General features: G+C 41.4%; 1 protein-coding gene and 1 long non-coding RNA gene across 11 annotated transcripts in view; one reads left to right on the top strand and one right to left on the bottom strand.

Moving 5' to 3' along the window:
* The window catches only part of LOC139790119 (uncharacterized), a 37,846-nt gene extending 27,924 nt beyond the window's left edge, over positions 1 to 9,922 (top strand). The window contains exon 2 of the long non-coding RNA XR_011723395.1: positions 8,762 to 9,922. This is a non-coding gene — a long non-coding RNA (uncharacterized lncRNA). The remainder of the gene's footprint in view (positions 1 to 8,761) is intronic.
* The window catches only part of PALM2AKAP2 (PALM2 and AKAP2 fusion), a 260,559-nt gene that overhangs the window by 194,197 nt on the left and 46,487 nt on the right, over positions 1 to 19,875 (bottom strand). For 9 of the 10 annotated variants that reach the window (XM_071731456.1, XM_071731461.1, XM_071731457.1 and 6 more), the window contains 2 exons: positions 17,925 to 18,005; positions 3,202 to 3,332 (listed from right to left, as the gene is read on the bottom strand). In XM_071731456.1, coding sequence (XP_071587557.1) covers positions 3,202 to 3,332; positions 17,925 to 18,005 — 212 coding nt within the window. Of the gene's footprint in view, positions 1 to 3,201; positions 3,333 to 17,924; positions 18,006 to 19,875 lie in introns of those variants that run through there. The other variant, XM_071731458.1, reaches the window with a different exon arrangement.

Genomic DNA, 19,875 nt, shown 5'->3' on the forward strand with positions numbered 1-19,875 from the left:
GCTTCAAACATTTAATAGTGCAGCAATGCCTTCCCATCCTTCCCACTACTGACATATTTTCAGCCCCCTTAGGACTCACTGAATATTAAATAAGGGCTCCAGTCTTCTTGTTAAGTCCACCAGATTAGTCACATTATAAAGAAATGCAAAACACAGTACCAGGATTTTTACTTGGTACAGCGTGAGATTTATGCAGAGGACTCAAGTTAGGCAAGCAGGAATGCTGTGAGTCTAGGACAAAACTTGCTTCAACTCTGCTCTGCATTCTTGAATACAAAGACTGTTTCTAATATTCATAGATTTCAAAATCTTTAAGCATTTTAAATTAATCCAAACTATCAGATCATTCTTTTCGCTATCCACTGTTACTCTGTTCAAACACCTGCAATTTGTCTTAATCTTGCACTCCCTTTTTTCTTAATTTGCATGTGCATCTTGTACTTCTGTGTCCTCCTGTTGGTAATTACCGGCATAATTATAGATTTTTAAAATTTGCATTGCATTCTTTGTTCTGCTTTATTTCTGCTTTTGTGATGCAGATATTTTTTCAATTGCTTGGCATGATGTGTACAGAAATGCTGACTAATATAGGCATTCTTCTTTCAGATGCTTTTGTAGACAAGGGAGCTCATTAAATCTTAGCTCAAGTCTAGATTTACTCATGTGCTTATATCTCATGTATATAAGCACATGTATATAAGCTTATATCTCTCTACTCATGTAGCTTGGAAGCTACAAGCTGGAGTATGTGGTACAATGATAACATGGAAGCGTAATAAATAAACATCGGCCTGTACACTCTTGAATTTTTGCTCCCCAGATGAAATTAAAAACCTCCCATACAAGGAAAACTGGTTACACTAGCTTAACAATAAACACTACAAACACATGTACATCTTGCAAAATTTCTGATTTTAGTAAGTAAATTACTGAAAATTGAATTAGAAAAAGTAATACTTGTCTGAAGCATTTCTGTCATGTGCAAGGCCTTCAAGTCCACCTACAAATCCCGAGCTAGCCAAACTGTTTCCCTAAGGTAGAGATATTTGACTCTTCTGGAGAGCACAGCCCTACATGAGCTCACATTTTCACTCATGAACATGAGTCTGGTCTCAAAAACTATCTCCTTCAGTTTTCTGTTCACTTAGCCTGTCAGACCTCCTGTTTATGTCTGGCCTTAGATAAAGATGGATATTTCTCTTGTGACATGGCTTTTCATGTAGGAAAAGCAGAGGTAGGAGAAAATTATTTTGAGTGCTTCAGTGTGAGCAGAAGAGATGGTGCTCCCTGTGATGACAATGGGACATTCTGCTGTAAGAGGGATGATTGCATATTCCCTCTTGTTAAAGCAATCCAAGAGATACTGGCAGAGGTTGGACACTGGCCTTCATGAATAAGCTTTATCCTGCTCCTTGAGCAAATTTAAAAGACTTTGCATATTTTCCAGTAGGGACAAACCCAGTGTTTGTGCTACAAGACTCTCACAGTCGTCTTCATACTGCAGCTGCTCTGTGCTTGCACATACAGTGCAGTGTGAATTAAATGTGCAAGATCAGTGGCACAGTGGTCACACAGTCTCCTGGCACTGATTCTATGGCTGGTCTTGCAATGGTTTTCTTTCCTCCTGCTAAACCAGCTTAGCCTGACCTCTATTGTCTTTACTGGGAGAGTTTGGGCTGTTTCATCATGGTCCCATTGGATAGTGCATACTGCACTTCTGAAGGACCACAAGGCCCCAGCAAATATGACCATATAAACAGTTCCCCCGTAATCTTCCCTTCTGAAACTCTCCTGCGAGTGCTGTGAGGAAATGTGGTGCACAGGCAGCAAAAAAATCCTGTCAGGATTTCTACTCGACAGACATTTCTCCTCCTTAAGACAATGTGCTTGACATCTTCTCTGTTCTTTTACCCTTTTTACAGCCCTTTACTTTCCCAGCCTATCCTGAGGAATTCTGGATGTGTCATGTTGTTATCATGGATGTAAACTGCAATTAGAGTAATGACTTCAATCTCTATTGTCTTATCTCTACAGTTCAGGTGTAATATTTTCTCATTTAAATTAAAATACTTTTTTACTGCCTTTGGAGTTCCCATGGATGGTAACAGGGAAGTTAAGAATTCTAATGAGGCTGTCAAACAAATGTCCTTTCAAATCAGAAGCAAGCAGCTAACCTTCCATTTGACAGATAGCTGGTCACTACAGAAGAGAGTTCCATTACTTCCAAATATTCAAAGATTTTTGTTCATGTCTGCAGCTAAGGAAGAAAAAAAGCAAGCCACAGGGGCAAAAGTTCTACTCATATTTTCATCCTGCACTTTGAACTAATTAAGCAAGACAGGTTTCATTGCCTTCAGTGGTGGTACTCACATCACTGAATCCCCAGAGCAATATTCTCAGTGATTTCTCCAAGAAATTTAACAAGAAACCTGGCATAAGGCTCATTAGTTACTAGCCTAATACCTCAACCCTTGCACTGTTGGTCCTACTTGATTCTTCTGTCACTTGTATGACTCAGCTGAGACATTTGCAAAAGCTGTGCTAACAAGTTTGACCAACTTTTGCTAATTTTCTGTCAGCCGAAAAAATTCCAAATTCACATAGCCTAACTGGCAGAAGAAGCAGCTCTGAACTTTGTCCTGCGTGGGATAAAAGTATTTTCCTTATGAGCTTTAGAGCTCATTGTAGCAGAACAAAGTAAAACACAAAGAGGACAAACATCATCTTGGACTGCAATGAAAAACTGATTAAAGGAAGTAATTCTAACACCCTAGCCTTGCTTCTGAAAGCAGTAGGTATTTGATCTGTTGGTGGCACCTGCTGCTGCATTTTCAAATGTCCCATGAAACGTGAGTAAAAAGAGTATTGGCCTTGTCTGAGCTCCTTCTGGCTGTAGGAGGTATAAAGCAATGGAGAATCTCCTGAGTGTTGATCGAGTCATCCACATGCATCCAAAGGGGGAACTCAGCCCTCTTTTTAGCTCCCTCACTAGAGGAATCCATCAAGGTCCATTCACACAGACACCACAATATTCTACCTTGCAAACCATGGACATCTCTGAGACACATTCTGGGCACATTTGGCTGCATGTTTGCCTGCCTCTTATACTGGGCTACTACTACCACTGGCTGTAGGAGATGGGGGGTTGGGGAGAGGAAGGTTTAATGGCACTTAGGCAAGGCAAAAGGAAATTGTCCCTACCTGTGTATGTTTTCTTCCAGCTTTTTCACCTTCAGCTCATCCTCTTCTGACTGCCTCCTTCTGGCTTCTTCCTCTTCTGCGGAGCCAGCAGGAATCCCCTGTAGCAGCCATTTTTCCCGAAGAGCTTTTGACTGTAAGGTAAAAACCCCAAAATTTTAGGGACAGACTGAACAAGAAACATTTGAAGGCTGAGAAGGAGTTGCCTCTGCTTCTGAGTATTGGATTGGCCCTACTGAATTTCGGATTGCTGCTTTATACAGCTGTTTTCAGGAAATTCATCAACTGGCAATTCACATGAAAGGTTTTCCAGGTTTAGGAGTGTCAGTTTTACAATATATATTTTATTTTCCATTAATGCCTTAATATAAAGTTTTATTTAGTTCTTAATTAAAAAAAACAAATAAACAAAACAAAACAAAACAAAACAAAAAACAAAAAACAAAAAACAAAAAACAAAAAACAAAACAAAACAAAACAAAAAAAAAACAAAAACAAAAAAAAAAAAAAAAAACAAAAACCAAAAAAAACAAAAAAAAGAAAAGAGTTTAAGATGCATAGATTAGCCCGTTCTGCATGAGCTGAAATCTTTAAACAAAAGTGTGTATTCCTTTTGAATGAGAAGGTATGTGCTGGAAGGACTGAAACAGTAAACTTCTTTAATTTTCAAAACCAGAAGAGCAGCTTGGTCTAAGTGTAATGGGCTTAATGAAAGCTGAAATGGGTCTGCTAGAAAATGAATGAGAAGTTATTTTTGATTCGTGTCACAGTTGTGTCTTCATACATTTCCAGGCATACAAACAGACCAACTGACAAGACATACATAAATTCACAAAATCACATAAGTCACCTCTTAGACAGACAAAAATTAAAATGAGTGAACAAAAGTCTTCAAGAAACCATAGACACCCTGGGGCACAGCAACACTGTCACAGAAAGCAGCAATAGCTTAGGCCAACCAAGCCATTTTTCCTGGGGATTTTGCCATGCTTGCTGCACAAAAACACGGCTAGAACCTGGCCTGGCCACTGACTGTTCCAGCTTCTGCTCATCCAGGGGTGTTCACCAGTGGAGATGCACTTGTGGAAGGAAATGCTTTATATAGTGCATCAGCCTGTGTGTCTTTTTTGGCCAAATCCCACCAAAGGGATGTGGCAGATCAGCTGGCAGACATGACAAGCACTCATGAAAAGGAACAGAGGGAGGCCAAAGCCATGAAGGACTTTGCCTCTTAGCAAGAAGGAAATGAAGCTGTCGGGGAAAAGAAAGTCAGCCAAGAGACTGGCCAAGCTTGTCCCTTGCTTTGACCAGAGAAGAGGAGTCTTCCTTTTGAATTTGCAAAAACACAGGCAATGCTATTTCAAGGAACCAACTGTGAGAGTATGTACCTTCTCCAAAAAAGAAGAGCTAATAAGGAAATCATCAGTTCAAAGCAATTGGACTTCAGAGGCTGCCCAGACATGCAGTATAAGCCTTTTTCAATGCCACGTTCACTGCTGGAACCTGACTTAAGCAAACTATGTATAAAGGAAAAACATTCACCACCAAAAGCAGGCTTCAAACCCAGCCCAAAATAGAAGGATTTCTGACATGACAGAAAGGCTTCCTTGCTACTTTTTGAGTGTATATATAGACACAGTATCTATGCACAAACTATTCTTGTCGCTCCATGGCCTATTTGACATCAGGCAATTAGATTTTAATAAGGTAGCAGACAGACAGCAATCCATAGTTCACAAGAAATTTAGACTTTGTAAGTGACTCCAGCTTTTACTGACTGTAACTGTGCTGCACACAAGAGGACTTCTAGGTGGATTTTAAGTGATTTCTGTATGAATTAGGACTTTTGCAGGACAGAATTGGTCTCCAGCTCTTGTACTGTCCTAACAGGTGGACCCCCTGATGCTGGAGATGACCTTTAGAAGCTGAACTCAGCTGAGTCAGTCCTCCAGACACAGTTTCTGCAGTTCGCTGCTTGTTTTGTTGCCACCACCATCTAGCAGTGCTTCCTATCACATTTCATGGGCTGGTAGTGAGATTTCTCTGTGGGACTTCTGCTTTCCTGTGCAGCCCAGGTGATCACTGACCATCAGTTTCATCAACTCACACAGGCCCAATGGTCTGTTGAAATGTCCTCCCTAGCAGAGGACTCCCAAATCATCACATGTACAAAGAAACAAGGTTAGAGAGCCAAAGATGGTCCTGAGGTGCTAAGCTCTTAGTAACCTGTACTTTGGCCTTTAAGAGGTCTCCATAGCACAGCTCAGTGGGCACCTCTGGGCTAGATCCAATGCAAGATGCCACGAAGGCTGACTGCTCTTTAGAAAACTTATTTTCCTGCCAATTACATGAATAATTCTGTTGCTACATGTGTCACACTCAGCTGTAGTCTCGAATCTGAAATACTGAGTGATATTCTCATGGAAAAAAAAACATCTCTAAACTTTAAAAACCAAACTCTAAACATGAGGGCAGCCTTCTCTCTTTTTATTTTGTTTTAGATATGACTGCAGCCATCCTAATAAAGCCTTTGGAAAAGTGCTTCTTGGACAGCACTGAAGATGTTCAGTTAGCAGTCACTCCCCATTTGCTACAGGATGACAGATAAAATCCAGGCTTTTTTCCGGTGTGCTTTTATAGAATCTCCATGCTGAGACTCAGATAGGGAGAAGCCACTTCCTTCAGCACAACTGCTGTGTACCAAAAATGAGGTATTTTGTGCAACTTTTATTCTGGTCTTTGTATATGTGAGATATTTATGCTACAAAATCACATGATTTCTTTCTCCCAGAAGCCTCCTTTTTTTGACCTATTAATAGCATGATTCTGAAACTGGAAAGCATCAATGGGATTTTTTAAAAGACATATTTAGAGACAAGAATGCTGTGATCTACTAAAAATCCTCCCTCTTGAGTGGAATGTCAGCATATTTTATCTAAAACAGGGAAGCTAGTAGCTTTGATGTTTTTGGCTCTCTTTTTTAAGATTAAAATTAAGGCATTCATGAAATACTATACTGAGGAATCCAGACAAGAAGAGTCTGAGAAATGGAAACATTTATACGAAGCATTTCTTAAAATTCAGAAGTTCTATTTGCCAAGCTGTTGAGGTTATTTATTCACCCACTGGAAATACAATAGAAAAACAGGCAGGCACACATCAGGGGACCATGCACAACTATCTTGATGTCCAGGAAATATTTTCTCCTCTGCCAGATGACTGGCATGGTGCTGAGGCAGTGGGTCAGAGTGGGAAAATCTCTCACCTGCTAAAAGCAAACCTTTCCTGAAGCCTTTTCAACACAAACCCAGGGGGAAGGCTTTGGCATGCATGATGAGACCAATGGTAGGTAGGGCACAATAGGGAGGTGGTGGTAGAGCTGTGCTGGGTGCTTGGGCACAGCTCCGTGGTATCAGACAGTCCAGTGAGGCTGTCAGCATTGAGGCAGTTCAGCCAGATGCAAACAAGAGCCAGATGTGGCTTGGAAACAAAAAACAGTTGGTTTGCTGCCATCTGTCCTCCACAGCTACAAAATCTGGGTTATGCCTCTTGAAAAAATCTTGCAAAATCATATCCCAGGAAGAATAGGAGGTAGTTCTCAAAACTGCTAAAAGGAGAGTGCTTGCATGAGGACGCAGCCCCAAAATAGCTAGCTGTATGAGCTACCCCTACTTAAAATTGTTATGCATTTGCTTTACTTAACAGCTTGTGATTAAAATGGCCACAAGCTTGTATTTCAGCATTGCTCCTCCTTCATTGTCTGTCAGGAGCTTTAACTCTCTACTGCATTGTGGAGCTTCTTTATGCACTAAAGTTGTGGTGCATGATTAGACATTGTCAAAATGATAGCAGGTTCCAAGAGTGGCCAGCTGTACTATTGTAAAAATACAGGTATTTGTACAGCTAATTCCAACACTGGAATGTGAATACTCTGTACTTTCAGAAGGCACCATTTCATTGGCACAACAGCCGCTATGCTAAGTACAGTTTGGTGTAAGTATTCTTTCATTTACTGCAAGAGTACAATTTCTTCAGGGCTAAATCCTTCAGCAGCAATTAGATCATGTCATTAAAAAGCCTCCCTGTTACTGAAGTGGAAAGGGCACTGGGCTTGTGATGCTCTAGGTCACCACTGCTCTCAGGTGACTTGGTCTCTCTGCACACAAGTGAGATTACCGAGATAGCTGGCAGCTCCAGGTTTATTTTGTTGAAGTCTAGGAAAGCAGACTGACTTTTCTGCACTATACAAAAAAGCAAAAAAACCAGGTCATGATTCCATGAACAGAGATCATGGTGAGGATAGAAATAAGTGAACAGATGTTGGACAGGACAGAAAGAAATCATGCCAAATGTCTGAATGCAGTAGACACAGTAATGGCCATAAATGTGGTTCACATCTCCCTTATGTGCTATTTATTTCAGTTTAATGCTTCAGGACAGTAAAGCCCAGAGGGGTTTAAGTTGTTTACACTTAGGCCTAGCAAGGAAATAATGCACAACCCCTCAAATACTTACCATAGAATGAATACAGTATTGAATTACTTTCAATGTTGCATTTTGCTTTAATCTTGCATCAAAGAATTAAGTATTGGGAGACATTTTATTACAGCAAGTACATCTTTTTAGTACCATTTCATATGCAATTATGCCCAGTACATGCCATCTCTGTACTCCTTGCTTGTGAAAGATGATTAATTCTACCCATCAATCTTACTGATTTTAGACTTACTTCCATAAATATTCCTCATAAAGAGTAACAAATGTCCAGCCCTGCATGAAGTGTGGCAATGTCTTAACTTGAGGCCCACATGCATCTGTGAGATCTGCCATTTGACTAATTTTGACAATATAAAAGTGAGCTCTTGCTCTCCTGCTACCTTTTCTGGAGGTTTATTAAAGCAGTCTTGGAGCTTTTTTATATTTACAGATGGTTAGAGGGGCAATCAGTACCATCTCTCCTTGAGAGCACTGCTTGCTAAAATGGAACACTCCTCTGGCTGCTCAGTAATTTTCAAGAAACAGAGGAGAAACAAAGGTCAAAAGTTGACCCAAGACAGCCTCCTCCAATAAAATGTGTGAGTTCTTGAGAAACACTACTGAATGGGGGACTACTCAGTGTAATGATGCTCTTTTGCTCTATACAAAATGGGCAATAATGATCCCTAATAATTTTCCACTGAAATGGAATCAGTTCTTTTACATCTAATGCACTTAAACTGAAATCTTTGCCAAACTGAAGTTTTGCCAGAAGTCTTTGGGTTCTGAGACTTGAAGACCACCAGTCATTAATAATTTAGAGCTGGATTATTTAATATTGAAATAATGAATTTAATATTTAGTAATTAATTATTCTCTCCCTACTTCCATTCAGTATTTCTGACTTGGAAAGAAGGTGTATGCAAGAGGCTGGTTCCTCATACTCTGCAGTCTGTACATAACCGGCTCACACCCTGCTAAAAGAATGCAATAAACCTCTTCCTTCCCCTGGCACCGCAAGAATACTATTAGATCAGATACTATTCCTGAACACTCCCACTAGGATGCTAGCATAACTGTGTTTCAGATTTGCTCCTTGCACTTCAGTAAGCTCCCTTAGTATAAGAAGGCAGACTTTTCCAGAAGATCTTGAGTTCTGAAAGCAGCAGTGAGCCTGTCAGCAGCTACCTGGAGCCTCTTGCCCATGACTGCAGCTTTGCCAGCCAGTGGACGGGCCACAGGAGGGAGAGCTCAGCAAAGCCTGCTCTGTCTGTGCATGCTCCCAATCACCTGCTGGGTGGATAAAACTGAGGGTACAAGGAACACAAGTGCAAGAATGACCACCACTAAAACTACTCCAGGATTCCTGCCTTTTCCTTTCTTATGTTCTTGCTGTGGCAGCTCTGAGCACTGCATCTCTTGCTTGCCTTATTTTTAGGCAGCTTCCCCTGCCATCCAGATGGCCCTAGCCCAGCTAGTGCAGGTCACCCAGCAGGTCTGGGTCTGCCCTGCTGCCATGCAGTATAATTGCCAGCGTTAAAAAAAGAGGTTACTGGGACATGTACCGAGATCGGAAAAAGACTTGTTCCTTTGCCAGCAGGCCTTCCCTTGCCTTCCAAGAAATATGAAAAAGAAAAAAAATTTGCATGGCTGTAGGGTGAGCAGGCACCATCTCAAAATAAATAGTTCCTCCAAGTGTGTTCCTGTGTGATGCCCTAGCTTTTCATTTTCTGGTCGGGAAACAAAACAGTCCAAGTCTGTGCCCAGAACAATGCAGCAGACCATTCCTATATGGGCTTTCAGTGTAAGAGAGTCTGCCTGTAAAATGGAGAAGTGTGGTCTTCAACAAGCACAAAATACTTCACTCTGCTCTTCTGCAAGATGCATGTGGCCTTGTATGGCATGACTGGCCCTGGAAGAGTAGAAGCAGCCTTTGCCAGCTTGTTGGTATGGTCTGGTTTTGCTTAGCAGAAAAACTTTTCTGTTGCTTTTCCAGTCATCTAAGAAGCTTGTTCTAGGCTACGGAGTATGCCTGCATGATACACAGATAGGACTCAAGGATTGCCCAGATTAAGGAACTGAGTCATGCTGAAAAACTTGCGGCTTGATTGTAGTCTTTACTTCAATCACAATGTCATAGCTGATATAATTCAACAAAAAAATGTATGTGAGCTGCTGGAGCTTGGCCAGCCCAAGACCAAATATCATGTTTATAAAGCAGATTAAATATTGCCGTGGAGAGTTTCAAGTTTGTTGTTGCTATTCATTGTTGAAGAAACAAAAAAACATTTCCTAGAAATCTCTTTATGAAGTGATGTTTTAAATTTTGTTTTTAAGAAGCATGTATTTGGAACAAGAGTTGTAAATATTTTCCAGCAATCAGTTAAAGTGTACTTATCACACAGAACATTACAGTACATTAGCTAACTTTTTTTCAAGTGTTTTAAGACCTTTACACTGTAATTGACAACTTTGTGTGGCCAAGATTTAAAAAATGATCACCTAACCTCTTCCAGAGTTTCTGCTGAGCCTCACAGGTACACAGGTGCAGGCTACTCTGTCACTTGCCTCAGTTTCCCCTTTTCACAAAAAACTTTCCCGCAGCAGAACCCTGAGCTCAGGGACACTGTTCCCCAGGTCTTGTTCCAGAGCTGCTCAAAAGCTTCCTGCTTCCTGCCTGCAAGGCAATCTGCTTATGCAAGGGACTAGTGTCCTGCCCATTCCCAAGGAGCCTGTCTCCTCTGTCTCTGAATCTCCTAGGATAACAGAGGTTTGCTACAGCACCAGTGAGCCCCTGGGCTGGGGATGCAGGGGGGTGCATGTGGGGGGGCTGAGAAAATAAGCAGTAAATAAAGTAAATAAAGATAGATAATGACCACTATTATGATAAGCATTACCTGGAAACATGGCAGCTAAAAGAATTTTCAGAGGTACTCTTCCCCCCCTGTTTTCTGTAGCTGGTACATCTTACAGCCCTTTCAGCTGCCCCGAGTAGTTTGCTCAGTCACTGCTTTTTCTCAAAGCGAACTTTTGGCACAGCAAGAGCAGACAAGAGCATGCTAAACAGTACAGGGTGACTGCAGAAATGGGTGAGCGAGAAGTGAGATGGCTGGCACGATTTGTGTTCCCTTGGGAAGGGCTGGATATCAGCTGGGTGCCCCATGGTAAGCAGGGGGACACTCGAGCACAGCTGCAGTTTAAGCCACATGCAAATGATGGGGGAGGCACAGTGAGCTACCTCAGAGACAGTTATGGTGGCAGCTATATATCCTTCATGAGGATCTCATGCTTTGTTCAAAACCTCTCAGTAATAGAAACTTCAGCTGTACAGATAAAGGCCCAATTAGGAATACTTTGGGGGAAAAAAGCACCAATTGCTTTACATCCTCAGAGTAATCTTCCCATCCATTAGCAAGATCACTAGTGTAAATATTTTCCGTGCATTGCTTTTAAATTGTTCAGGTCCCATATTTTATTTAACTTTGTAAATCAAGTAGACAGCTGTTTCTATACAAAGATGCAGAAGGAGAAATAAATCCCAAGATTCTGCAAGGAAAACTACCACAGCAAGAGACACTGTCAAGATTCTATGAGAGAAGACACAAAGTTTGTGTCTCTCTTGCTCAGATCATTTATCAGCCACACACAGCCCTGGTCTTTACAAACTAGTTCCACTGAAGAGGATCAGAGGTATGGCTTGATACAAGGTAGGAGTTTATAATATTCACTTAAGACTTGAGATGACACTGAGACAAAAAACAATAATAAAATGAATGATAACTCAAGTGTAGGCTCTTTTTAACATATATTTTCTACACAGCTGGGCTACCAGAAAGTTTTGCTTGAAGTAACAGGTGAAAACAATTACGCTGATACCTTCTTTTTGAATCTCTCTTTAGGAATTTTTATTTAAGATATCAAACTTCTTCACAGCATTATAATGATGGCACTGGCAAATCATTTGGCATCTCACTTGTCATGAGTTTAAGAACCATAATGAGAATAAACAATAAATAACTGCCAGTGGTTGCTGCATGGGCAAAAGGAGGGATGAGGTGACCAGATTGTCTCAACAGGCACACACCACCAATGTGAGCACACAGCCTGCAAAAAGGGATGCTATGATGAAGGCACACATGGTCCTCAGTTTTCCCAGGGAGGCTGTGGGATCTCCATCCTGGGCAAGAATCCAAATGTAATGGGAGGAGGATGGGCATGGGAGCAACCTGCTTCTATTGGCAGGGGCATGAGGAGACCTCCAGGGTCTTCTCACACATAAATTACTTCATGACTCCATGAGAATGCCTTTTCTTTTCCCAGGGACTGAAGTAAAAAATAACTTCAAGCTAGGTGAAGGTTCTGTGTGGTTAGACTGAAAAATTGAGTAAGACCCTCTTTCATCATTAATACACAGACACAGTTGCTTTTACTATTACCTTCTGAAAAAAAAAATTTCCTCTCTAAATTCAGTCTGTCCAAGGCTTCATTTTATGAGTCCTTCCCACATAACCACATCAGTCAAAAGAGGCAAAAAAAAGTTAGTTTTGAGATTCCTTTCTTTTCTGGTCTTCAAAGTTCTTACACTAATTTCCTTAAAAAGTTGGATTCATGTGAATTCATGAGGAGTCATAAGCATGCATCATGTGATTCATGAGCATGTATCAGGCCATTGGAAAGGGCTGGAGTAGAAGCGAGAGGTAAACATCCTTGAGCTACTTTGACACAGTCTGGCTAAAACAAAAACTGCTTGAGTGGCAGTGACCAGCTTGAGGGACCTTGTTACTGATGGAAACACGAGTGACAGCTTTGATGGGTTTCAAGAAAGCCCTGCCAGTATGGGAACAGCTACACACATGGTCATCCCAGGATAACTCATGTAACAATGCCTTTTTCCTGAACAAAAGTATTGTTGCAGAGGGATTATAACAAAATAATTACCACATATTCATCTGTGGCAAGGGCATACAAGCAGATTAGAAACATGAGTCAAAGGAATAAAACTTTCATCTCTTTAGGGTAGTCAATTTGGGTAGCTGGCATGAAGAGACTATTCTATTATGGTTAAAAAAAATTATCTGATGATAGACATTTTGTTTTCTGATTGCTTGAAAAGAAAAGGTAAGTGTTTTTGAAACCCATTCAAGTGCTACTTCCTGGCAAGGATATCCTAAGGTTTCATACTCTGAAAGTAATTTTAAAAGAGTAAATGCCCTAAATCCTTAGGTTGAACAGTGCTTACATTCCCTTTCTGGACTAACAAATCTCAATTTCTCTTCTGGACCATAAGACAGGTTAGCAGAGAGGGAGGGACCCTCTCACTTCTCAGCTGAAATCCTGGTGTGAGACAAGCTTCCCAGTGTAGGGTGGGCATCAGCCTAAAGATGCTAATGCACAGAAGGGGACAAACAGGGATCCCCAATGCACTGGAAATTTCTCAGTAAATGAGCTCTTAACATCTCTGTGCACCAGAACTGTGGCTGGGAGATGGAGATGTCAGGACCTGCCAAGCTTTCAAAGGTGCAGTGGGCTCTAGTACATTAAAAACAGAGGGTCAGTCTGTTTTTACTGGGACTATAATAGCAGACATCACACCAGGAAGATTGCTAGAGTTTTAATAAGAAGAGATTTTTGTGGCTATTGCACTGACCCTGTAGAGAACAGAGACTGCTAATGACATTATCAAACATTTTTTGTGTGCTTGATTGAGTAGCCATTCAGTTTAAGGCTTAATTTACTTCAAAATCATGAGGGATTAAATATAAAGGAACAAAATGATTCCTTCATTCCAAGAAGTTATCTCTGTTTTTCCACACCATTGCATACATACATGTTTACATATGTACATATGTGGATAATAGATAGATCTATTTATATTCTCTGCCAGCAGTTATGTTAATACTAGAAAAAAACTGAGGATAGCAATCTAACTGCAGAATTAGAGAATTAAAATTTATTTATTGATACAACAGTTTTAGCTATACCTACTTCCTAAGAAAATCATGATAACATAAAAAGACTCTCCTTCAGAGCAAAGATGTAATTGTGATATCAAATGCTAATGAATGGTAGTCTATAGGAAGCAGATGTTAGCAGAAATAGGTCCCTTGTATTTATACCACTCCAGAAATAAGATAACTATGGCAAATGAATTTATTGTATTAGTTAAAGTAATGTCAGAGAACTAATTTTTCATTCAATTAGGAGGTTTTGTGTGGTTTATTTTATTACCAGCCAACACCAAACAGAGCTACATCAAACAATTGAAGAAATTCTGTTTGACTTGGAAGAAGATCTTGGAAGAAACACTTCTGCCCTAGAGTTTATTTGAAATGGTCAACATCTTCATTAAAATGGGCCTGCACAACTGCTACCCAGCTGAACATGTTCTTAAAAGAAGCTGTTGCTTGTAGGTTATATCTTCAGTGCAACTAATCAACCAAAATCAATTACTGTCTTTCTCAAGAAACCACATCATATTGATGGATACTACAGACAGTTTCTGTAAGGTGAATTTTGGCCTCTTTTCATTTTCAAACTATAGAAGCTGGTAACACCTCCAGTTCCCACAGACATGACAAACCCTGTTCTTACAGACTATGGCCAGAGAACTGCTGATGCATTAAGTTTCAACTCTATATGCTGTTAAAAAAATAACCAAACAAACAAATCTTATCTTGTATTATATGAAAGAAGAATTATTTTGGTTTAAAGATTAAAGCAGGTGTGAGGTAAGGAGAGCTGTTGTAATTTGGCTCTTATTAGGGCAAACCAGCATGATTAATCTCAGAAAATGTGGCCTCAAAGGACCTTTATACCCTTCCCAAAACCAAGGGTCTTTCCAAAGGCCCTCCTGCCTTCAACAGAGTGTTCAATGGCCCTAAAGTACCAAGAGGATGATCCGTGCCCACGAATGTCCCTACTTTCCAGTGATTCACAGAAGAGGTGATATGGCTTTCACTGTCAGCAATGAGTGAATTCAGTTTTTAGAACCTACACTACTCGACTCTCTCTCACTCTAGACTTTCATCTTGGGACAGTTTAACTTGATTAACTCAGAAAATCACAGGTACCATTAATAGCTGAACTATGTTTGTGTCCTGGTGTCCTCAGCCATAAAGTTATTGCCTTCATTCTCAGAAGCCTTTGCAAAACATGTTGCCAAAGCCTTGTCCACATTCCACGTTTACATGTACTAGTTCTAGCATTTGCTGGGCTGTTCTACCTAAAATTATGAGGCAGAAGCCACTATTCCCTTATTTTCATCCAAGTATGTATAAAGGGAAAAATCAAGAAAGAGTTAAGTCATTTTACCAGGGGTCTAACTGGCACCAGCAACTTGAAAACTGTAGGTAACCCACCATAAGAATTTGCAATAAACTGTTTCTATTAGATATTTTGTTATGCAAATAAAATTGTCTGAAATTAACAGAACCCCTGTAGCTTCCAGAACCCTTATTAGGTAAGCAAACATGCTATTTTACACAGTGTATTTTTAAAAGAAAATTACTCTGGCATTGCGTCAAAATAAAGCGAACCCATTGAATCCAGGCACAAAAGTCTTTGGGTGAACTCAAGCTGTTATGCTTGTGGAATCAACCCAGATACTGCAGACAGAGGATTAACCCAGATACTATTTTCAAAGGTTTCTCCACAGCAGATTGTACTGAACACTGACATGAAGTTCTTACATTCTCCATTGACATCAGCAACCTCACAGCATATTGAGTAAATCCATGGGCTTCCTTGGAAAGCCTGGTCTTTTTGATCTGGATTTGTGTCCTGCACAGACTTAGTTGAAATCCCCGTAATTCAGGAATTTAAACATGTTGTCCCTAGCACTTCCAAAGGAAAATAGATGCAGTTACTGTGGGTTCTGTGAGCCAGACTGGGGCCTATATCAGACTGGGGGACTATATAGCTGACTTGGAGCCCCTGGTTTGCTGATGTTCACAGGAACCAGGGTGAGGTGAGGGAAAGCTCTGGGGATGTAGGGAGCTTTTGAAAAGAATACAGAGCCTGGAAGGCCAAATACCATTTTGGTCTGCACCCCACTAAGCAATCAGAACACTGATCAAAGCATGAAAAGGAAATGGAATTTTCTTGGTCTGTCTCCACAGAAAAAGGAAAATACCCTCAGAAAATGCCTCTCCTTCATTTTTTTTTTTTCTTTCTTTCTTTTTTGAGCCTGTGGAACAGCTGCTGTTCCTCTGTTTAGGAATGGCCTAGCAGCAGTGAGGATGAACTCTGAAATCCCAGAAAGACTTCAGCAATCACCTCACCCAGCTCTCCCAGCAAACAGTTGTTTGGTAGTACAGGCAGCTCCTGGAGCAGAAGTCATATCAGTGAAAGCAGCACACCCCTTCTCTAGTGACAACTGATGCCACTGAATGGAGAGGTAGAGAAGCTCCTATCATATCGTGATGCCTATCCTCACGCTCAGCATTAAATACCTGAAGAATGACTATGCTTTCAGATGAGAAAGGTGCCATTTTAAATTTATGTGCCCTGATCTCCCCTTAGTTTCCTCTATGATTACTGCTCTTACTCTAGGCTGTGAGCTAAATATAAGGGGAAACAGTTAATTTTCATGTGTATCACTGAAGAAATCCATGCAGCAAGACTGAACATCCAAAAGCAGCTATCAGCATAGCAGGGCTGAAATCAGTGCCACTTTGCACCAGCTGAGGGGCTGACCCCTCCCTACACCACCTTCAGAGGTTCTACTTTTTCCCTAAGGATGATGTTAAAATTCAGTTTAGCAACAGCTGTATCAAAATAAATCACATGAAGTAGAATTGCAAGAACTGGCTTTCTAAAAGGCTCTGCTTAAACGATTTCATCAAAAAGCACAATTCAGTTAGCTTAGAAACAGTTAATATGATAAAGGAGCTCCTCAGCTTTGCAGTGAAAAGGAAAAAAAGCAAGCATCATGAAGGCACTGGGAAGGCATCGTACTGCTCTGCTGCATCAACCTATGGGCGTCAGAAGAAATTCTCCCTTGTCTGTAGTAGATGGCAGCCTGAATGAAATGGCAACTCCTGTTGCCCCACAGAAATGCAATCACAACATTGACTGATAACACCAAAGAGAATGTGTGACACCCACGGATTTATGGTGAACCTGATGGAGCATTTGTCTTGCATATATATCTGCACTGAGATTACCAGAAAAAAAAGGAATGGTTTCCAGAAAACGATGACAGGGGATCAGAGAGGCAGGAGAAGGGTCCTATTTGTAGCATAACCTGAAGCCTGGTCTTAGAGTGCATGTGTGGGCAGGAAAGATTCTGTGCATCACCACCTATGCAGGTGCACTGTTCACACATACATGCTATTGCACAAGCAACATAAGTACCTTATTTTTAAAAGCATAGCCCAGCTCCTTTACTGCAAGTCCTGATCATCTTTCTCAGATATTTTAATCCCTGAAATTGCTCAGACTCTCCATTAAACTAATACAGTGAAATTTGCTCCACAAATGTGCACCGGTTACAAAAAAATCACATGTATGTTTTTGTTCTCCTCTTTGCTATGCACAAATGTAAAGACAAACTCTGCTACTGACAGGAAAGATGAATGATAGAAATAACCAGAATGGCTTTCAAATGATGCTATCTGCAGCTGCCATGGAGCCCAACATGGACTCGGGCTGCTCGGCACCCTGTTAAATATCAAGGTGTCTCTCAATGTAGACACACTCATCGGCATCAGTACTCTCCCTGCATTTGCACACATGCCACATACACCTAATAACTTCATCCTGCAACTAAAGCTTCACACACATACACACATATGCATGCTAACTAGCATCCCCTCTGCAACACACACACACACACACACACACACACACACACACACATAATCCAATGACAGGTACCAGAAAAATCCAACGCAGCTCTGCAGGCAAAGAGTGCTCACTGAAGCCATGGAGTGCACACCCAATTCACAGTGACTGGTGTCTTATCATTATGTGTAATAAATAACAGTGTTTAATAATAACAGCCCCACCATGCAGCCTGCACTCACACCCTCCCGACTCCACACTCCTAAGCTGTTTCTGCAGCATGCTCCTGTCCATGGAACATGCTTAATGAAAAAGCATGCAGGACAGGATCACTGCAAGAGCCAGGCTCCGGCAGTGAAAGCTGCTCCATGTCGGAGTGGGCTCTTCCTAGCTTCCAAACGTGTGATCTGCATGTCTAATACTGAACAGATTTAGTCAATCCATCATTTCTGGCATTAGTCCCTTACCTTGAAATGCTGCAGCTGAAGTATTTGGTCCTCAAGCTGTTGTCTCTTGCCTTCTATTTCTGTCTGCCTTTTCCTTTTCTCCTTGGAAAAATAATTTGAGAGAGAGAGAGAGAGAGAGAATGACTCGTCAGAGAAACGGAGGCTTTAAAGGGAGCAGATTCATAAGAGCATGTAAGCAGTCAAAAGCATCTGTACAGATGTCACCAGTCCCATTTCACCTGCTCCTTTTCCTGCTGGTGTGCAAACAGCAGTGTTCTGGGAAGACGCCAGCTCCAGACTAGCCGCTTGCTCGCCAGCAGGAGAAATTCTCCTTGCTTGCTCCTGGCAGCCGGAGCAGCAACAGAGTGCACAGTCCCAGAGGAGGGGAGAAAACAGGCATAACAGCTGCGAGAGAAGTTAAAGGGACAAAGATGTGCATTTGCATTTGAGACACAGGGCCAAAAAAACATGGATTGCGTGGTGGAATTGTGTGACAGTGAGGCAAGACGACAGCGGTGGGTGGCATCATGGGGGATGGAGCTGGGTTGCAGACCACGTTTTTCCCCAGCAACATTGGTGGATAGGCTTACTCCAGGCTCAGTGGGGAGAAGGTGCTCCAGCTAGATTGCAGGGGGTTACCTGCAAAGCCAACAGCCTGGATAACCCCCCAGCTGGCTTTGTTTAAAATGCAAGCCACCAGTACACAATAGCAGCTGGGCCTTATGGGGGCCCAGAAGCTGCGCTGACCACATGGTACCAAGGAGAGCACGGTCATTTCTACAGCCAAGGGTTTTCAGAGTCACCTTCACGACCATGGCCACTTGTCTGTGCCCAGGCTGTTCCCCTTCAGCAGGCAGCAGACTCGGGTATTTCAAGAGGAGAACAACCTGTTTTCTTTCCCTGCAACACCATCCTCTTATGAAAGATCAACTGTTTGCATTTCGTCACTCTTCTGCACCTTCTGGGGAGGGCTTTTCCTCACCCATCCCCAGGTCAGGTTCTCTCTCCTGAGGGTCTGCTCTGATTTTAGATTTTGGAGCTAAAACAGCAATACTTACTGGAGGCAGTCAAATAAGCATACCAGCCTCAGTTTTTACTGGAACAATAGTTTTTTATTTTCTATCTGTGAAAACGTGTTTTTGTTATTTAAGCATTTCAGTAGCTGTAGGGCTGGGCTTGAACACATTTGTGAATTCCAAAGACCAGAAGTAATTTTCCTGTCCCATTTCTAGGCATCCTACTGATGCTCTGGGGATTCTCCACTTCCCAGGGATTTCAGACTTCCATGCCTCATCCTCAAGGGGAATAAGATACTGCCTATGCAGAAATTGTGTTTACAGGGGTTCTGAAACAGGAACACTTTGAAAGAAAGCATTACATTTACAAGGAAGACCAGGAAAAGTTTTTTTTTGGGGGGGCTGGGGGGTTTTTTTGGGTTTTTTTTGTAGGTTGGTTGATTTTTTTGTAGGTTGGGGGGGGGTTTTTGGTTCATCTTTGGGGGTTTTTTGTGGGGGTTAGTTTTTTTTTGTTTGTTTGTGGTTGGGTTTTTTTGTTGGTTTTGTTTTGTTTTGTTTTTTAATGCCAGACTTAGTCAAAACAAAGCAAAACCTGGAAGTAGGTAACTGTCTGGACTACTTTTGCTGAAGAGTGGGACATGTGAATGCTGATGGAGAGGGCTGGAGAAATGAACTCCAAAGAGGCAAAGTAATCAAATGATGCACGTGTGAAGCAGTTCTGTAGTATACTACACACTCTTACACACTGATTACTTATGTGCATCTAATCTACACACACGCACACTCCTCATGGTCTGAAGTGCGTTAGAATACTACTGCTGAACAAAAATAATTCTGCTGAAGATGTTTTGGAACAGGTAAACTGGCTTTTTGGCTAACTAAAATGTCACAAACAGTGCCTGTCTTCAGTTGAAAACTTGTCATCGCACTGCTCTGGGCACTTATAAGAAGGCTTG

This window comes from Heliangelus exortis, chromosome Z (genome assembly GCF_036169615.1).
Source record: "Heliangelus exortis chromosome Z, bHelExo1.hap1, whole genome shotgun sequence".
Taxonomy (NCBI): domain Eukaryota; kingdom Metazoa; phylum Chordata; class Aves; order Apodiformes; family Trochilidae; genus Heliangelus; species Heliangelus exortis.